The sequence below is a fragment of the Armigeres subalbatus genome, chromosome 2, assembly GCF_024139115.2.
Source record: "Armigeres subalbatus isolate Guangzhou_Male chromosome 2, GZ_Asu_2, whole genome shotgun sequence".
NCBI classification, from domain to species: domain Eukaryota; kingdom Metazoa; phylum Arthropoda; class Insecta; order Diptera; family Culicidae; genus Armigeres; species Armigeres subalbatus.
Window position 1 is genome coordinate 211,523,851 of NC_085140.1, and position 18,262 is coordinate 211,542,112.

The 18,262-nt window shown below is 39.8% G+C and overlaps 1 protein-coding gene across 1 annotated transcript; it reads right to left on the bottom strand.

Annotated features, from left to right (window-relative positions):
* Positions 1-1,981: 1,981 nt before the first annotated feature.
* Positions 1,982-12,837, bottom strand: LOC134215604 (uncharacterized). Its single transcript, XM_062694755.1, has 8 exons — positions 12,677-12,837; positions 11,165-12,621; positions 4,732-4,751; positions 3,840-4,048; positions 3,556-3,785; positions 3,205-3,496; positions 2,464-3,013; positions 1,982-2,365 (listed from the first exon to the last, which is right to left on the bottom strand). The coding sequence occupies exons 1-8, from the start codon at positions 12,802-12,804 to the stop codon at positions 1,991-1,993; spliced, it is 3,261 nt and encodes a 1,086-aa protein (XP_062550739.1). The 5' UTR covers positions 12,805-12,837; the 3' UTR covers positions 1,982-1,990.
* Between the last annotated feature and the right edge of the window lie 5,425 nt (positions 12,838-18,262).

Consider the following 18,262-nt stretch of genomic DNA (forward strand, 5'->3'; position numbering starts at 1 on the left):
GAATCAGCAAAAACGAGCCAAAGAAAGTTTACCAGAACGCCTTCACTGTAACAGCGAAGAAGATTCGGAGCCCCTCTACTGGCATCAACAGACGTAAGCAAGAAGCTACCGTCAAACGCCCTAAGCTTTCCAAGGAAAACGCACATTTAAGATAGCATAAACGAACTGCACCAGCTAAAAGCCCTGCAATGGCGGACAAAAAAAAATTAATGAATAACTAAAGAAATGCTAATAAATTACTAAGTTGAAGAGCAGGCCAAGTTCTAGTTGGAATGTAGTGCTATGGAAGAAGAAGCTTGCGATGCACTTACGAGATTGACTGATTCACTGAAACCACCCAAGTAACCATGGAGCTATATATGCTTGCAAATAATACAGCCATTAAAGCTGACTTAAAGTGGAAAAAGGCCCTTTTACGACCGAAATAATGCCTCATTACTTTGACATGTTGAAATAAAACATAAGTAATGCATCGCTGCATTCGTAACGCTGAACTAGTGTATCGTTGCTTGACAGTTGATGAATAAATGCATCTTTACATCGTTGAAACTGATCTAATGCAATTAGCATTGAATATGCTGATCTGTGATTGATTACATGTATTAATTAATGCTTGGTGGTTACTTGGGCAGGTGCTAAACTGTTAGCAAGTTTTTAATAGTAAATATTATTATACATAGATATTGTAACACACTAGATTCGGTTTTTACGCGGAATATATGGGCCGCGTAAATTAAAACAAAGTAAAAAACCGCGTAAATCTTGAAGTATGTCTGAAGGAACCGCGGAAATTCAGAAACTCGCGTGTAAAAAAGTCGCATAAAAAACGATTCCTGTAAAAATTTCCGCGTAACAAACGGCTTCAGTGTACATCAGGTATGAAGCGTTGACTCTTCCTTGATCGAATGGTCCAAGAAAATTGAAAATCCATAGAGAAACGGCTGAGATATTAACGATCGAAGTCTATCATATTTTCGTGACGATTTTCAATTTCTTGCAATCGTAGAGTGTACCCCAATATAAAAAAGACAGATGTAGTTCTACGTCAAAATTGTTGGACCCGGAAACCGACGTAAAACAATTGTAAAAAATAGCGTAAAACTTTTTCCATTGTAAACGCTTAGATTTAAAAATCATCGTAAAAAAGTATCACAGTGTGTGTGGTGTCACAATCAGAGTTTAAAATATTCATCTTCATGAAGCAACTTCTGTCCGAATTTTGACAAACATCGCATGAATATTGAAACCTAGAATGACATAGTCAAACGACTACTCCACCAACTCATTCATTCGACTGTCACTGAGTGTGCTTACTATGTGCAAAAAAAAAACATATTTAGCAGTGTTTATGCTGATGTTTACCGTTGAAAGTGCCTCGCGGACGAAAATCGGATTTAGTTCTATGTTGTAAATAACTTTACTCATTTGAAACGTGTTCAGATTTCAGATAATTTATCAATTTGTAAAATGTGCATAAATATTCAATGACTAATATTCAATCGAATATTGACAGTCCAGAGCCGACTATGAATGTGTCTGGAAGTGAACTGACAAATGAAGAAAGGTGGACTTCGATTATTGGTCACAATAAATGAAAAAAATGCGAAATATCATGAGAAAACAAAAACCATTTGATTTTGGCAACATTCGATTTTGGCAAAATAAATGTTCCGAAAGTGTTGCCAAAATCGAATGGAGTCTTTACATAATTATTTTCATTACGAATGGTCATTCACCCGGAAATTAGGCAATAATTTGATTGTACTGTATGAAAATCTAACAAAATATTGGATATGTAAGAATTGCTAAGGCAAAGGAGGGCCATTCTTTTCGAAAGTTTAAAACGCTTTAACCTTCAGGGACTCGCATGGTCCTGTATCACTCACGCAGTCCCAATTCTCTTGTGAACGACAAGCGAGCTTTTTTCGAAGCTGTTGTACTTTTTACAGCGGTGCGAGTCGAGAAGGTTTAAAAAATTCAATACAGTTAATCATTTGTTTTTCTTTTCTGGATCAGTAGAACGTTTTTTACAAAGTAATTTCTTCAACACTAAAATGCACAATAGAGGCGTCAAAAGTAAAAACGCAATTACATCTAACGCGTTACTTCTTAGGAATCCTAGCTTCAATACAGGGGATTTTATGCTCTCCGCGTCAGGATGTCGAAGTACCCATTCAATCCACCAGATGGCCTGATTCAGCGGTTTTTCCGGTTGATCCCGGAATAACGCCGACACCTTTTTCATGTTCTCTCGATAGGAAGGTGTTTCCAGCACTTTATGTACGGTGTCGCGAATCTGTGCGGTCGATAGAGTTTGGAAAACAATTCGCTCGGCCACTCCCATACGTATGCACTTTTCAAGATTCTGGCAATTAGAAATGGGAAGTCATAAATTAGGGTTTTACTATCAAAACTGTAAAAATAGACGTTGACATGGATACGACAGTATCTGTATTTACTCACCCGATGTTGATCACCTAAAAAAGGTATTCCAATCATTGGAACACCACGCCAATTAGCTTCATGTGTACTTAGTAATCCCGCATGCGTGATGAATCCCTTTATCTTCGGGTGAGCCAATATGTCGCTCTGTGGTAGCCACTTGCGTATAATTAGATTCCTGGGGAGTTTCAATTCCAATTCAGATTCAAATTTCCAAAGGAAGTTATAGTCTGGAAGCTGGCTTATGGCATCGATGAACATTTGCTGTCGTTCTCTGCCAAGCTGATCACTTCTGATATTGGTTCCCAACGAGAAAAGTACAGCTCCTTTCTTGCCTGCATTAACGAAGTCTTCGATGTCTTTCGGAAGTGGTTCGGGCTCCTGAATTTGTAGCCCACCGACGGGTATCAGGTTCGGTGGTGCAGGTTCAGGAAAATCGATGGAGTAATGGGAATTGACTAAAATTATCTTGGAAAGACGATCTATGTCCGGCACGTATGGCATATCCTCATATTGGAAATAGTCGCGAACCATCTGGTCCAGTTTGGGATAGCAGAAGAATGTTCGGTATCTTGTAATGGACGAGAATAGTTAGATTATGATCCTTGCTGAAATTAATTATTAGCATTCAATTGAATTTAAGTGAAATCTGTGTATCATTGTACAAATTTAAAAACTTGCAGTTTATTCCAGAATCTTACATATGGCCTAAGTTTAGAATTGTTTTTCACACCTGAACCAAAACTATTCATTCATACTCACATGTAATCAGTTGTATACAGAAGTGCATTATGAACGCGTTGCGTAAAAGTCATATCTACACCATAGCTCAAGGAGTAGAAGGGAATGTATGCAGCATGCTTGTGCCCACCGATAACGTCGGTGACGTAGGGTGGATTGCTGAAGGGTGTTACACTAACCAACGGTGGGTAACCAAACTTGTGAAGCAGCCCATGCATGCATCCGCCGCAGGTCATATCGTTTATCACCAAATCGAACTTAAATTCATCAGGATAGTTCTTAATGAATTTCAAGCCTTTGGACTTTAAGATGCCTGTCCATATAAAAAACGAAGTAGTAGTTTGACTTCATTAGAATTCAACAAGTATTTACCTCTACACTCAGTGATAATGAAATCATTATAGAGCGAGATAATGGCTGTAAACAAATTCTCGTTTGCCATTTCGAGCAAGTCAATATTGTGTGGGCCATTGTATAATTCGTTGTACGTTTCCTCGAGCTCAATATAATGAATATTGTGCGAAGTGTTCTTCTCTATGTCCGCTGAGATAATGGTAACGTTGTGGCCTTTTGCTGCTAATTCATGAGCGATAGCTCGATTCCTGTGTAGACGTTAGATGTTTCAGAATTTACACTGAACATAAAAAATTTCTTACCATATATGATGGCTGGGGCTAGCTACTCCGAACAGACAGAGAATGTTTGCACCAGACACAATGTTTGCTAGTTGCGTGATGACAAATAAAACACTTGCTGCATTCTTCATTGCGCACAGATTCGGGAGCAACTCTTCACGCGGACCACGTCGCTTAACACCGGTAGTTGAACTGAATTGAAACTGATTCCCATCAATTGACTCTAGGCGCTAGAATGATAAAAATAAGCGCGTGAGTCGGCAAAAATCATCAGGGCCAAGGTCGTACATATGTTGTTGTTTTTTTCGGCATACCAACGACATCAGTGATAACCGTGGGGAACTATGCGTGGTAGTAGGCATAGGTAATTTTTTATACAATGATCGTTTGTATTGGTCTGATATTTGGCCTTTGTGTCCTGGTGCTCTGTCAGTGGTCAAAAACGTAGTAAAGAAAATATAAACAATCAAATGATTTTTTTTTGTTATGGTTTTTTTATTAATTTAAAAATATGACGGAGATGTCAGATTGCTTTTGATTATTAGTTATTTAAAAGTAAAAGAACTTGCATGTTTAGCTTTTCTCGTACACTAAGGGTCAATTTCTTCACCTTCGCTCAAGGTGATTATACAATCAAGCCATGTGGTGAATTTCAAATTCACCACACGGTTTTCTACTACTATAATCAAAAGTGCAAATCTAGCGTAATAATTTTCGTACAATGCTGAAATTAAAGTCGATTGTTTAGCATGAGTAAACAAACGATCTACGGATGTTTCATCCCCATGGGCGTTGTGGTTCTCTCAATTCGTGCTCTTGAAAATTTACTAGAAAAAGCACGTGGTTTCCAAGATGGCCGATTTGTGGCTTTGTTGTATAACCACCTTAACTTTTAAGCGGTGCTTACCAATACGCTTAAACCTGGTTTAAGCACTACGCGGAGATGAAGAAATCGACCCTAAGTGGTTATAGTGGAGCCCTTCTTAGCCTAGCGGTTAGACGCGCGGCTACAAAGCAAGGCCATGCTGAGGATGGCTGGGTTCGATTCCTGGTGCTGGTCTTGGCAATTTTCGGATTGGAAATGGTCTCGATTTCCCTGGGCAAGAAAGTATCATCGTATGGTACGTACATATTCACATATGAGTTTTCACAACATTGTAAATTAATGTCCAAGTCGGGTGGTTTAATCCCCGGAAATAGGCAATTAACTTTGATTGAACTGAACCTGAGTTGCGTGCTCTTGCCTACGCAATGCGGTTGGGTCTGAGCTTGACGACCGACTGGCAAATAGCTTACACAACCTCACTTGATCAGTACAGTTGCTGATGAAGAATGTGTACAGCCGCCAGACATTCTAAATACTCAAGCTCCTCTAATGTATACGTGTACTATACACATGTGGAAGTGTTGGCTTGAGAAATGGATTGCGAGTGATTTGACTATGCGTCCAATTTGGGAATCTCGAGCTCCTTCAGTACCCGCAAGGTTGCGACGGCCGACGGAGGTCCTTCGTAGCTTAGTTGGTTAAAGCACCAGTCTAGCGTACTGTAGGGTTATGGGTTCGAGTCCCATTGAAGGGAAAGTGGTTACCTCGAATACATTTTCCAAATCAATATCTTCCACATAACGTACATATGAGTTTTCATAACATTGTAAATTAACGTCCAAGTCGGGTGGTTTAATCCCCGGAAATAGGCAATTACCTTTGATTGAAATGTTTTTTTTTCTGTTTCCCGTATTTTATCAAAACGATTCCTACTGTTATGCCTTCCACACGAACAGTTGCAAAGCTCCTGTGGCACCTCTCTTGAATGGTGTCCATCCTTGCCCATAAAACAGCCGCAGGCACGTGGTCAGGACAGATCTTGACTGTTGGAGAGTGTCTCTGTAGTAAGAATTCCAGCGGAGATGCTACTCTCATACAACAGTCTAGGCTTGTAAACACCTACGAATTTATGCAAATCGTTAATACCAGAACGTTGCCCGAATAGGCTTTTCCTATTTATCCTACCCAAGAGTCGGAACGTGCATGTGCCTCTGGTTTATTCCATAATACGATCTGTTAAATTCACAATGGGTAACAATTGAACAGGATTTCTCGTAGAACGCACTTTTTTGTGAACAAATTAGGGATCAAGATAAGGATCAGTTAAAAAATAAGCTTGATTTTAATGCGGTCTTTTGTCAAAAAAGTTCCCAAAATCTGATCTTGCCAATTTCCAATAAGAAATAATGGGGCAGGCTAATCCAACGTATTGCGAGCAACTCGGTTGAGGATGAATGCCAAAATGAGAACCTTTGAAAGAATTTTATTTTTATATTTGAGAGCTAAGCGAAGTTTAAGAACTTGACAAAAGGTTCCATCTGTATAAAAATCACATTAATACTGTGAGGAGGACCGTCGTTTTCTGTTTCTTTACCACGTGAAAGGCCGACAACCTAAAAGTTAATGTGTTATGAATATAAGTTACACTGAATTGCTCGTTTTGTACAGACAACCCCTTCTCCCTGTAGAAGAAGATTAGCGAGACTTTCAGCCCAAGACTGGCTCGTCTCGTGCAATAAGCTAAGCTAAAAATCTGAAGGGTTATGTACAAGACACGACCGCCCAACGTAAACTACGTAGAACAGTTTGGTGCATTGAGGAATGTAGTCATATTTTAAGTTAATTCATTCGATTACTTATGTCACTGGTTTAGAAAAAAATTACCATAATTTAAAATATAAAAAAATGTTGGATACCGTATTCAGGGGTGACGTCCGAGCCCTCACCGACAGTCTGGAGGTCGGATAACAAAATCGTTCAAAAAGGTCACTTATAATTCAGTTTTATTGTTCTCAGATACATTAAATCTATTCTACAAGCATTCTATGTGGTTGAAACAGTGACCTATTCTCACCCCTATTTGACCCGTTGTGTCCCCGACGACGGTACGATAACTAAAAATTTTAACTTTAAAACCCCAAGTGGTAATAATGCTTTTCGCAATTCCAACTGTTGCATTCGACTTAGAGTAAAATTAGTAGGGATTCAGTTTCATTCCAAATTTTCGACCACTATTCTAGTTTATTTGTAGTAATATATAGGTGGAAATAGTGGAGTATGATTATTGAATAATACTATTCTGAAATAAAAATAACTCACTAGCGTTACATGGTTATGATATCCCAAACATCACACGTTGAGCATATCTTGTTGCAGCAACCATATTGTGAGAGAATTCGGGCATATATAAGTTACTGTGAACGCTGTGCAATATGTTTGTTGCTGGGGGTGTATACTGGTGAGTGCGTGTACCACGATTTAGCAATTTTACGACAGATGCGAGACGATACGCATGGGTCCTGGACCTTGTAAAGAATCTCTGCTCTAGTTACGGACAAACAGGTGCCTCTGTCCAAATGGTCGAGTCATCACTGGTGGAAGAATACGAACCTTGGACCTTTGGCAGAATTTCCGCCTTCTGTTATTTGGAGTGACGAGGAATAGGCAGAGAGGGATAGTCGTATTGTTGAGTCCGACAAAGAAGCGCGAGTCGGTAAAACCCGGTTGCGCCAACTAGAAATCAACAAATACTAGCCATGTACCGTTTTGACTCAAATTCCGAACATGACTCATATTCCGAACTTTAGCTTTTAAATGCCCATTTTAACTTTATTCGTGTAATTTTCTCCACAGGAGTTCGAATTCGTTTGTTATCTTGATCATCAGTGCGGAAAACCAATGACAGTTTTAGTTTTAGGGCGCTAAAACGCCAGTGTTCGGAACATGAGTCATATTCGGGAGTTGAGTCATAACGGTACTAAGCCATTCGGTTGAGATGCGCCAGAGTAGTAAACGCTGCGGACGGGAATAGGGTATTTGTGCTATTTTATTACAATCTAACTCCCACTATCTGGCAGTGGCATTATGGATAACATATTCGTGCAACCATATTATTAATATAATTGCAAGAATCTAAAAGCTAGAAAGTAATAGTTCTATTGTAACCTTTAGCCCATTTCAATAAAGTATGCATTCCGAAGCTATAGCCGTATACAATAAGCCCCGCATGATTGTACCCACAGAGTATCTGAAGCAAGATTTTTTTATGTACAGGTTATCCGACTTGTCAATATCCCCAACTCAGCCATCTTGGATTTTTGTATGGAATTTATGCTCGTTTGTTTACGTTTTGCGCTGAAAATGTATGCCCCCCCCCCCGCTGGTCATTCCCATCTACTGACGAAGTCGGATAACCTGTACATAAAAAAATCTTGATCTGAAGTGCATTCAAACTTCCTGAATTAAAATTGAATTCTCTTTATTTTGGTGCATATTTAATAATAAAAATATAATTAACAATTTGCAGTTTATCATAAAATCGCTTACCACGCTCCTAAGTTATCTTTGAATCGAACATGTTTGTTCATTTGCATTGCGATTATCGCATTATGACATTGCATTGCCGTTGCTAACAATCGATCATCTTATCCTTGCACAAACATTGCGCGACTGCGGTCGCTGCAAGGGCCTCATACGCCTGTCACTGGCGAACAAAGCTCGTGTACTCTGCATCGAAGCTTAGAACCGGTGTTAGGGCGCAATCGTTAATGTGAACATTTTTATATTCGGTTAGTTACTGCAAATAAATTCTTTTTCGAGTCCCTATAATCAAGCAGGTATCTCAAGCATATCACATCGTTATATTGCTGCATAATTGAGTGTTTAATTTTGATAAAATATCGAAAACAAAAGTGTGCATAAAAATTGCCTCGCCATAACAAAAAGGTGGTAGAGAATTAACACTGTTGTTTACAGTTTAGAACCAAATCCAGATGTCGCACATGTTGGGGTAGGGATTCAGTGCTCCGCCTTCTCCCCCTGGGTCGCTGCTCTGGCCCTACTTTTTGTGGCAAACTGGTGCGAAGCACCGCACAAAAAGAAGAGCCCAAAAACCAACTACACTGAACGACGGCCGAATGAGACTCACGTTGCGAACGGGAAAAAGAGGTGCTGCCAAAATGGTCCAATACCCTACTTTAACGTTGATAATCAAATGTTTCAATATAACTAGAAAATTGGTGTAGAGTTTCCGAGTCGATGATATGTTAATCTCAAAAATCCATCGAAAGATGAATGCGTCATTAACGATCAAAATCTTACATGATTTCGTGACGGTCTCGGATTTGGAAATTTTCATTTGTCACCCTGTATCCGAGTCTTCCTCTTAGACGTAGTTTACGTCAAAAATCTTCATTATTTATTATTTTGTCTTGCTTGCACGGAATTAGGCGCTGATTGGAATAAGGACACATCACAGTATTAAGTATTAAGCAGCGAGTTTCCTTCCATACATATAACATTACGAGGGAGCGAGTGGGGGTTAACAATTTCCAATTTTGGCGATTTAAAATTTGCGAATGGACCCTTGTTAACATCATTTTGTTTAAATCTGCGTTTAAATCGTAGTTTCTTCAAAAAACTAAACTACCGCAACTATGAGGACACCCTGGGACACCTACGACAATGGTTATCAGAAAGTTCAATCTATCTGTCAACAATCCGTTTCGACTCAAATCTCGGACAAAACTTATATTCAGAAAACTACGAATTCGTTAACTTTATTGAGAGTTTTGGATGTTATAACGCATTTGTTCAGAATATGCGTAATGTTAGGGATTTGAATCAAAATGGTACGGGTGTTCACTGTCATCAATCGCAAATTTATCCCATATGAATAGGAAAACCAGCAAAGATGGGACTGATATGCGATCATAGACAGTGTTGCGCATTCATAATAAAATTCTCCACATGATCACAGACGATGCTGGGTCCTTAGGCCGAATGGTCATTAGGCCGAACGGTCATTAGGCCGAATGATCATTAGGCCGAATGAGAACTGGGGAATGAGAAGTGAGTAGTGCGAAATGAGGAATAAGTAGAACGGAAGAAGAAAAAAAGAAAAAGGCGGAAGAAGTAAGAAGGAAGAAGGAAGAAGGAAGAAGGAAGAAGGAAGAAGGAATAAGGAAGAAGGAAGAAGGAAGAAGGAAGAAGGATGAAGGAAGAAGGAAGAAGGAAGAAGGAAGAAGGAAGAAGGAAGAAGGAAGAAGGAAGAAGGAAGAAGGAAGAGGAAAAACGAAGAAGGAAGAAGAAAGAGGAAGAAGGAAGAATGAAGAAGAAAGAAGAAAGAAGAAAGAAGAAAGAAGAAAGAAGAAAGAAGAAAGAAGAAAGAAGAAAAAAGAAAGAAGAAAGAAGAAAGAAGAAAGAAAAAAGAAGAAAGAAGGAAGAAAGAAGAAGGAAGAAGGAAGAAGGAGGAAGGAAGAAGAAAGAAGGAAGAAGGAAGAAGGAAGAGGGAAGAAGGAAGAAGGAAGAAGGAAGAAGGAAGAAGGAAGAAGGAAGAAGGAAGAAGGAAGAAGGAAGAAGGAAGAAGGAAGAAGGAAGAAGGAAGAAGGAAGAAGGAAGAAGGAAGATGGAAGAAGGAAGAAGGAAGAAGGAAGAAGGAAGAAGGAAGGAGGAAGGAGGAAGAAGGAAGAAGGAAGAAGGAAGAAGGAAGAAGGAAGAAGGAAGAAGGAAAAAGGGAGAAGGTAGAAGGAAAAAAGAAGAAGGAAGAAGAAGGAAGAAGGAAGAAGGAAAAGGAAAGAAAGAAGAAAAAAGAAGGAAGAAGAAAGAATGAAGAAGAAAGAAAGAAGAAGAAGGAACGAAGAAGGAAGAAGGAAGAAGGATGAAGGATGAAGGAGGAAGGAAGAAGGAAGAAGGAAGAAGGATGAAGGATGAAGGAGGAAGGAAGAAGGGAGAAGGAAGAAGACAAATAGAAGCAGGAAGATGCAAGAAGGGAGAAGGAAGAAGGAAGGAGGCAGGTAGAAGAAGGAAGATACAAGAAGGAAGAAGAAAGCAGGAAGAAGGAAGCAGGAAGAAGGAATAAAACAGATAGAAGAAGGAAGATGCAAGAAGATAGAAGGAAAAATGGGTAAGGTGAAGATGGAACTTCTCATTTTCTATTTTTAGTTTCTTTTTGCTAATTCGGCCTAATGACCGTTCGGCCTAATGACCTTCGGCCAAATGGCTTTCGGCCTAACGGCCTTCGGCCTAATGGCCTGACACCATCACAGACATCACGTGAGTTGCGCGTGGTGAGGCAAAAGATAAGTATAGGGTAGGTTGCGAAATGTCAAAGCGATTATTTTATTATTATTAGAAATTTGAATAAACCAAATCTAATGAGTTTTTAAAGCTGAAGGGCCATTTGGTATCCTCTAAACCTTCCCTTAAAATAATTTCTCTCTCCACACTTTACATTCAAGATCTACTACAGATTACAAATAAATTAGAAAATAAATATAAAAGTCTTATGATCTGAATCAACTTTGCTTAACCTTAACTTTTGTTTGCAAGCCTACAATTAGTTTTGATATTATTTTGAATATCATTATTAATACTAACACTGCTATAGTAACTACAAACAGCAAAACATCATACATGTACTTCTGGATCCAATGCACTTTCACGGCATTCGACTGGAGCATGTCACTGTCCGGATTCCGCAAAACCCATTCTACCCACCAAATGGCACGTTCTAGTGGGCTCTCAGGTTGATCGCGGAAAAGCCGAGACAAGCGATTCATGTTCTCACTGTAACTGCGGGTGTTGAGAATGTCCTTAATCGCCTCGATGAGATCCTTCGCGTCCAGATACTGAACCATAAGCCTCTTTGCAACCCCAAGAGACACGCAGTAGTTTATATTTCGGAATTGATCGGCAAACAGGGGGAATCCAATGATAGGAACTCCATTCCATATAGCCTCCTGGGTACTTAGCAACCCACTATGCGTAATAAATAGTTTAATATTGGGGTGTGCCAGCAGATCGTTTTGGGGCATCCAGGCTCGAATATACACATTGTCAGGAACCTTCATCGGTAGTTTCGATTCATCTGATTCGAATTTCCATAGGAACTGGTACTGTGGCAAAGCTTTCATGGCAGTCAGAATCTGTCGAATTCGATCCGGTCCCAATGTGTCACTTCTGGCATTGGATCCCAGCGAGAATAAGATGAAGCCATTTTTCGCTTTATTTACTATACGGTCCAGATCTTCAGGAAGTGGTTTAGGATCACGAATTTGCATTCCACCAACTGAAATCACGTTTGGCATTTGAGGTTCCTTGTACTGAATCAGAGGATTGGTGTTGATGAACAACAGTCTGATACTGCTTTGCAAATCTTTTGCACTTGGAGCATTTGGGAAAATTTGTTGGATTATGGCATCGGATTCTGGATACAGGTAGACATCTTTCCTAACTATTTCATACAGATCGTAAAACCAGTTTTGCAGTCGCTGCATGAAAGTCATCGATACGGGAACATCATATGAATGATTTGGAATAGCACCCGAATATGCATATGAACCAATAAGAGGCGACGATGTAGCCAAAGCGTTGTATGGTGCAACCGGAATATAAGGCGGATTTCCAAAACGATGCATCAGCAACGATGCGAGGCATGGTCCGGACATATAATCACTCATGAACAGATCGAACTTGAATTTTTTTGGGTAACTCATAAGCTGTTTGAATCCATTTGACTTGATTCCACTTTGGCACAACATTATTGAAAACTCATCAAGCATGCCCAATGTTTGCAAAGGGCTCTTATGCATTTCGAAAAAATCCGGCATTATGCGATCGCTGGAATTGTACACTTCATCGTAGATGTTCTCCAGATGGATGTAGGTAACATTTTTCGGTGGATTCTTCTCAACGTCAGGACTTACTACAGTCACATTATGTCCTCTTGCTGCCAAACCGTTCATCAGTGGTCTAAGCCTGAAAAAATGGGAATGTTACATTGGTGTTCCTAGATTTGTTCAATTAGCCTTACCATATAGAGTGACTTGGTGATGGAACTCCGGACAATATCATAATATTGGCTCCATTTACGATGGCTGTAGTACAAACAGCTAGGATTAATAGAAAAATACTGCGGTTCATGACTTCAGAAAGTCTCATTTTCAATGTCAAGAGTAGAAACTAGAATGAATTGTCTGAAGGTTCATGTCTGCAGTTTTATTCTTTCCTGAGCAAAATGACAATTCATTTTCTGTTTACATATCAGGCAGTGGAACTACTGGCCAATCTTATCTATTTATCAGATACAACTCATTTCGTCTGTCGTGCACGTGCACAATCCGCTTAAGTCTCGTGGGCTGAAGATGATTTGAGAAATCTGCGGTTTGGAAGTCAGCTTTCAATGAGGGTACCTACAAGTTGATTGTTTGATGATTTCTTATCATCATCATAAAATACGCATCTGTGCACCTATCTTGAGATAATCATTGTACTACCAAATACGGTGATTCTATTTCGCAATATTGGTTTCTCACGGGATACCGTCAAACAGAGCAAGTTGTTACATGCTGTGACTTCAAAGTTTATGAAACTAGAAGTTAGCAGTCCAAAAGAATAAGTATAGTAAGTTGCATACTAATGGAGACGCGTAGAATGTTTCGTGTAGCTCAGTTTAACCGAAACTGTATTTCGGTGGAATGAAAAACATGCTTGGTGCAAATTATCTCACAAGTGGTGTAAATTTGGACACACGCTTATCAAGTTTGCTGCTAAATATTTTAATTGTATTCAGCAATCGTTTTAAAATGATGTCGTAGTGAACGAATAAGTGAATCCATAAATGACACCACGGAGAACTTAACCATAGATCCTTTTCATGTCCTTCACGCGTACCTCGACCCTTCTTTCTATTTTATTGCTTCCTTTACAGATTGTACTTTATGAATCTGTTCTTTTCGGTTTTAAGAAAAAAAAAAAACAATCAGGGGAATTCAATGGATGAGTCTAGCGCAAAACGCATTAGAGGTGCACGCAAGAAAGCGTTTCTGAATTCGTGAATTAGAAAAAATACACCTTGATGTTATTCATGAATTCGGGAACAAAAATCACGTTTTCCAGAACGTTCAAGGAAACGTAACTGTTGTTCCCGATTCCGTGATCTTGTTAGTTCCCTTATTCGTGAGCGCTTTTTTATTTGTGTGGTGGAAATTGGCACTCTTGCATAAGGAACAAATAGTGAACGCATGGTTGAATTCTAATCCATAAACTTCCTTCTGCAAGCTGTACACTGGGATGCAATACTGCCACTAACAATAAAGAAGTTCCATATCCACATGTCTTTCCAGCCAGCGTTCTTTAGAGAGCGTCCACAAATTACATAACAGTACCACTAGAAGCTGGACGAGCGGATAGGAGATGCCACCGGATCTGGCGACGTTAAAAGATTGTGGGACCATATCCACGAAGTTGTGACTACAACAGCGCAAGAAGTGTTGGGCACTGCACAGCGACGCCAACGAAATGGTTGGTTTGATGAGGAGTGCCAGCGAGTGATGGACGAAAAAAATGTTGCTAGGAGTCGAATGCTAGTGGCTCGTACCCGTTCCAACAGAGAGCGGCACAGTGTAGCAAGGGCAGAAGAGAAACAAATCCACTGTAGAAAAGAAGGCAACACGAAGAGAGTGTGATAGCTGAAGCGCAGGAGAACATGGATAGAAACGATATGCGGAGGTTTTACGCAACTGTCAATGGCGCGCGGCATAAAACTGCGCCAGTGCCCGCCATTTGTTGCTGACAGACAAGACTATGGTGGCAGCCAGATGGAAGGAGCACTTCAAAGATTTGTTGAACGGTGAAAATGAAGGTGTATTAAGGAGCAGGATGGTCATAGTCGGCGACGGTCAAGCTGTGGAACCACGAACGCTGGACGAGGTTAGGAAGGCTCTAATCGAGCTGAAAAACAGTAAAGCTGCTGGGAAGGACGAGATCCCGGTCGAGCTTCTTAAACACGGAAGTGAGCAGCTGCATCAATCAATCCACCACATTATCCAGCCGGCTGGTTGGATGGATTCATATGCCCAATCTATAAGAAAGGGCACATACTAGAGTGTGCCAATTACAGAGAGATCACCCTTCTGAACTTGGCGTACAAAATCCTGTCGCGTATCCTGTTTTACAGGCTGAAACCGCTTTAGGAGTCCTTCGTCGGCGAATACCAGGCAGGTTTTTTTTGTCCCACTGAAGAGGGATACGGCGAGGATAGGATTAACCATTAACTAGGATAGGGGAAGACCTAGTGGTGTTGGTGCAGAGGAAGTGCTTGATGGGGATGTGTTTGAAGTTGTTGAAGTATTGAACCGGTGCCAGCGAAAGTGGTACATAAACCATTTTTGTCGATTTTGTGCTTTTTACACCAACTGCTGCTGGGAGCAAAGGTTTAGTAAGGGAATAACGAAAAAGTGATTTTTGACAACTAAATCTGGAGATATGCATTGTTTAATTTCTGGTATATATCACAATGACAATTTCGTTGCCAGGAAAAGTGGTACATGTGCAGTTATACCCACTAAAAACAGCTTATCGAAATAAAAAATGTTCAACATAGATGTTTCCGCAACAGATTGTAATCCTATTTTGAATTTCAAGATGGTTTACTGCTGTTTAAAATAATTTTATAAATGTACATGTACCACTGTTACTGGCAACGATTTTTGGGTTATGTTGCATTTTGCTCCCATTAACAGTGGTACATGTGCATTTTGTTTCAACAAACTTAAAATTTGTCAAGAAACAAGAAACGCAAATTTCTCATTACTATATTTAGGCATATCAGTCATAACACGTTGGTACAGTTGAGATGCAGAAAATTGATAATTTGAATTTTATTTTTGAAGTTTTCGGAAAAATGCGTCTCCTGTAAAATTTACTCAATGTAACATGTACCACTTTCGCTGGCACCGGTTCATTTGTCTACCTTGGAACGCTTGTGACATGTGACAATGACGTTTCCCGTGAAGTGAAAAGACGTATTGCTGCTGCGAATAGGGCCTGTTACGGATTACGTAACCAGCTTAGGTCCCGCAACATGCAGACGGAAACGAAATTTGCTATATACAAAACTCTGATTCTACCATTGGCCCTTTATGGACATGAAGCATGGACATTAAAAGAGGGAGACCGGAGAGCTTTCCAGGTTTTCGAGCGAAAAGTGTTGCGTACAATACTTGGAGGGAAACTAGAAAATGGTGTGTTGCGCAGACACTGTAACGAATGTTTCTGCTGAAGAAATGAAAAAAATCCATCCAGCCGTTTTCGAGTTATGCGGATACGAACACAGACCATTTCATTTTTATATATAAGATTTCGGATGAACACTGTTGTTTTTTCGTAAACTGTGAAACAGCTACATTGGTGCTACTTTAAAGCGAACATTTACCAATATGCAATCATATTAAAGTTAACAATCTTTGTAATTAATGATAAAGTACACTGGGAGCTCTTTTAACGCGGATAGATTTAATCAATTTCTCGGCCCCTCTCTATTCATACAATTTTTAATGTCGATGGATTTCTCGGTCTCTTTAATCTACATACATTTTGGCCTTCCTACCTCGATTCTCTATCTCGATGTTCTTCTTCTTCTTCTTATTGGCATTACATCCCCACACTGGGACAGAGCCGCCTCGCAGCTTTGTGTTCATTAAGCACTTCACAGTTATTAATTGCGAGGTTTCTAAGCCACGTTACCATTTTTGCATTCGTAGATCATAAGGCTAACACGATGATACTTTTATGCCCAGGGAATATCTTATGTGGCAAATACAATGGATACACTATGCCCAGGGTGTCGAGAATGTTTCCAACCCGAAAACATCCTAGATCGGATCGAGAATCGATCTCGCCATCTCCGGATTCTGCGCCTTAGTTCGCAAGGGTAACTGGTGACCTAGAGCCAGCATAGACGTCACGTACATACCAGTTCGAGACAGAAGCGAAAGGCATCTGTTTCCTCCTCCTGGATTCCGTCGACAGCCGGAGAATCAAACTGACCCGCCGGAAGAATCTGCTCCGCTCCACACTCCGGAGCAGCTGATGCCGATCTTTGCACAGCTCGCTACTCGGCTGTGCGGCTGCAGAATCCGTTTCGGCCAGGTCTTCACTCTTGGCTTGTTCATTATTGAAAATGGATGCTAAGGTGGGCCAGGTCAGAGGGAACGCTTGCTCGCTCAAGAGCAAAAGCATCGAACTGGCTGATTTCTTCGAGGAGAAGGAGATCGACGTGACGTTCATCACTGAAACGCACCTTAAACCGGAGGTGAACGTCAACATCCCGGACTTCCACATCGAGCTTTGAGTGACAAAAAAGCTACTGTCATAACTGTAGATCGCAAGCTTTGAACTCAAAGGCAGTTTGGATGACTCAAATTATCCCAAGCAGCAAGTCAGACAAAAATGGTTGCAGCAGCTTGAATGGGACTAAACCTGGTCACATAAGAGTTTTCTTATACAATACTAGTCGACCCGGCAAACGTTGTCCTGCTTAGTAGGCGTAAATGCCCATGCGAATTTTCCATACGAATCATAATTTTAGCATTTCACGATTTACTCAACCTTATTCGTAATTTTCGCATGAGGAAATATTATAAAAACCCGTCGGAAACGATAATGAATATATCTGCTGAAGTAATGAAGAAAATCCATCCAGCCGTTTTCGAGTTATGCGGATACGAACACAGACCATTTCATTTTTATATATAAGATTTGTATAAGAATCTAGCAATTTCGCATATGCCCAGTTCTTATACAGGTTTTGGTAGATTCTTATACAGAATTGTTAGAAAATCTAACAACCGCCGGTTGGGTGTATAAATAAAATATATGTAACAAAAAAAGTTCCGCAAGTTCTGAACTCAAGAACAGTTTAGATGACCCAGAATATCCCAAAATTACATCACATTGTTTGTTGATCTACAAGGTGATGTAATGAATATAATATTTTTTTTTCTGGATTCGTTATATGTGGTAACTTATGAGCAAATGGTAAAATTTTGTTTTAAAATGATGAAAAATCGCATTTTATTCAAATATCTCAGAATATAATTTGCGGACGTTTGCGGACGAGTTTTCACGTGGAATGCATAGTCCATATCTTGAAGTTACACCCAAGTGATTTATCTTTGCCGGATCTTGCCCGTAAGTCCTTAACTTTTCCTCTGAAGAAAAACATAAAAAATAGAAAAAATAGTGATTTTCAAGTGGTCATCACCTGAAACATTAAATGTATAATTTGACCATAAACATGAACAAAATGGAGCCATACAACTATAATCTACTCATTGTGTACTAAAAATAGCTTGTTGATAACATTTATGTTATGTAATAAATACTCCACAAATAAAGTGAATAGAATCCAATTCAATACCTCATTTTCGAGCCCTAATTATATATTTTCACAAAATTTTGGGTCACTGGGGTCTAAAAAAATATAAGAATGTATAAATGTTGAAAATTTTTTTTTTGGGTTTTGTCCACGAATTTGTTCTAGTTACTCTTCTGTGTGACGGCTCGGCTGGTAAGCAACTCCATGAACATCGATACACTCACTAAATATTTGATTCGA

Excerpts from the sequence above, each read along its gene's own strand:
- LOC134215604 (XM_062694755.1), bottom strand. The coding sequence starts at position 12,804 with ATGAGACTTTCTGAAGTCATGAACCGCAGTATTTTTCTATTAATCCTA. Across the intron at positions 4,752-11,164 it reads AAAAGTTAAGGTTAAGCAAA|TGCTTAAACCAGGTTTAAGC; the intron begins GTTGATTCAGAT and ends ATCTCCGCGTAG. Across the intron at positions 3,786-3,839 it reads AGCCCCAGCCATCATATATG|GAATCGAGCTATCGCTCATG; the intron begins GTAAGAAATTTT and ends ACGTCTACACAG.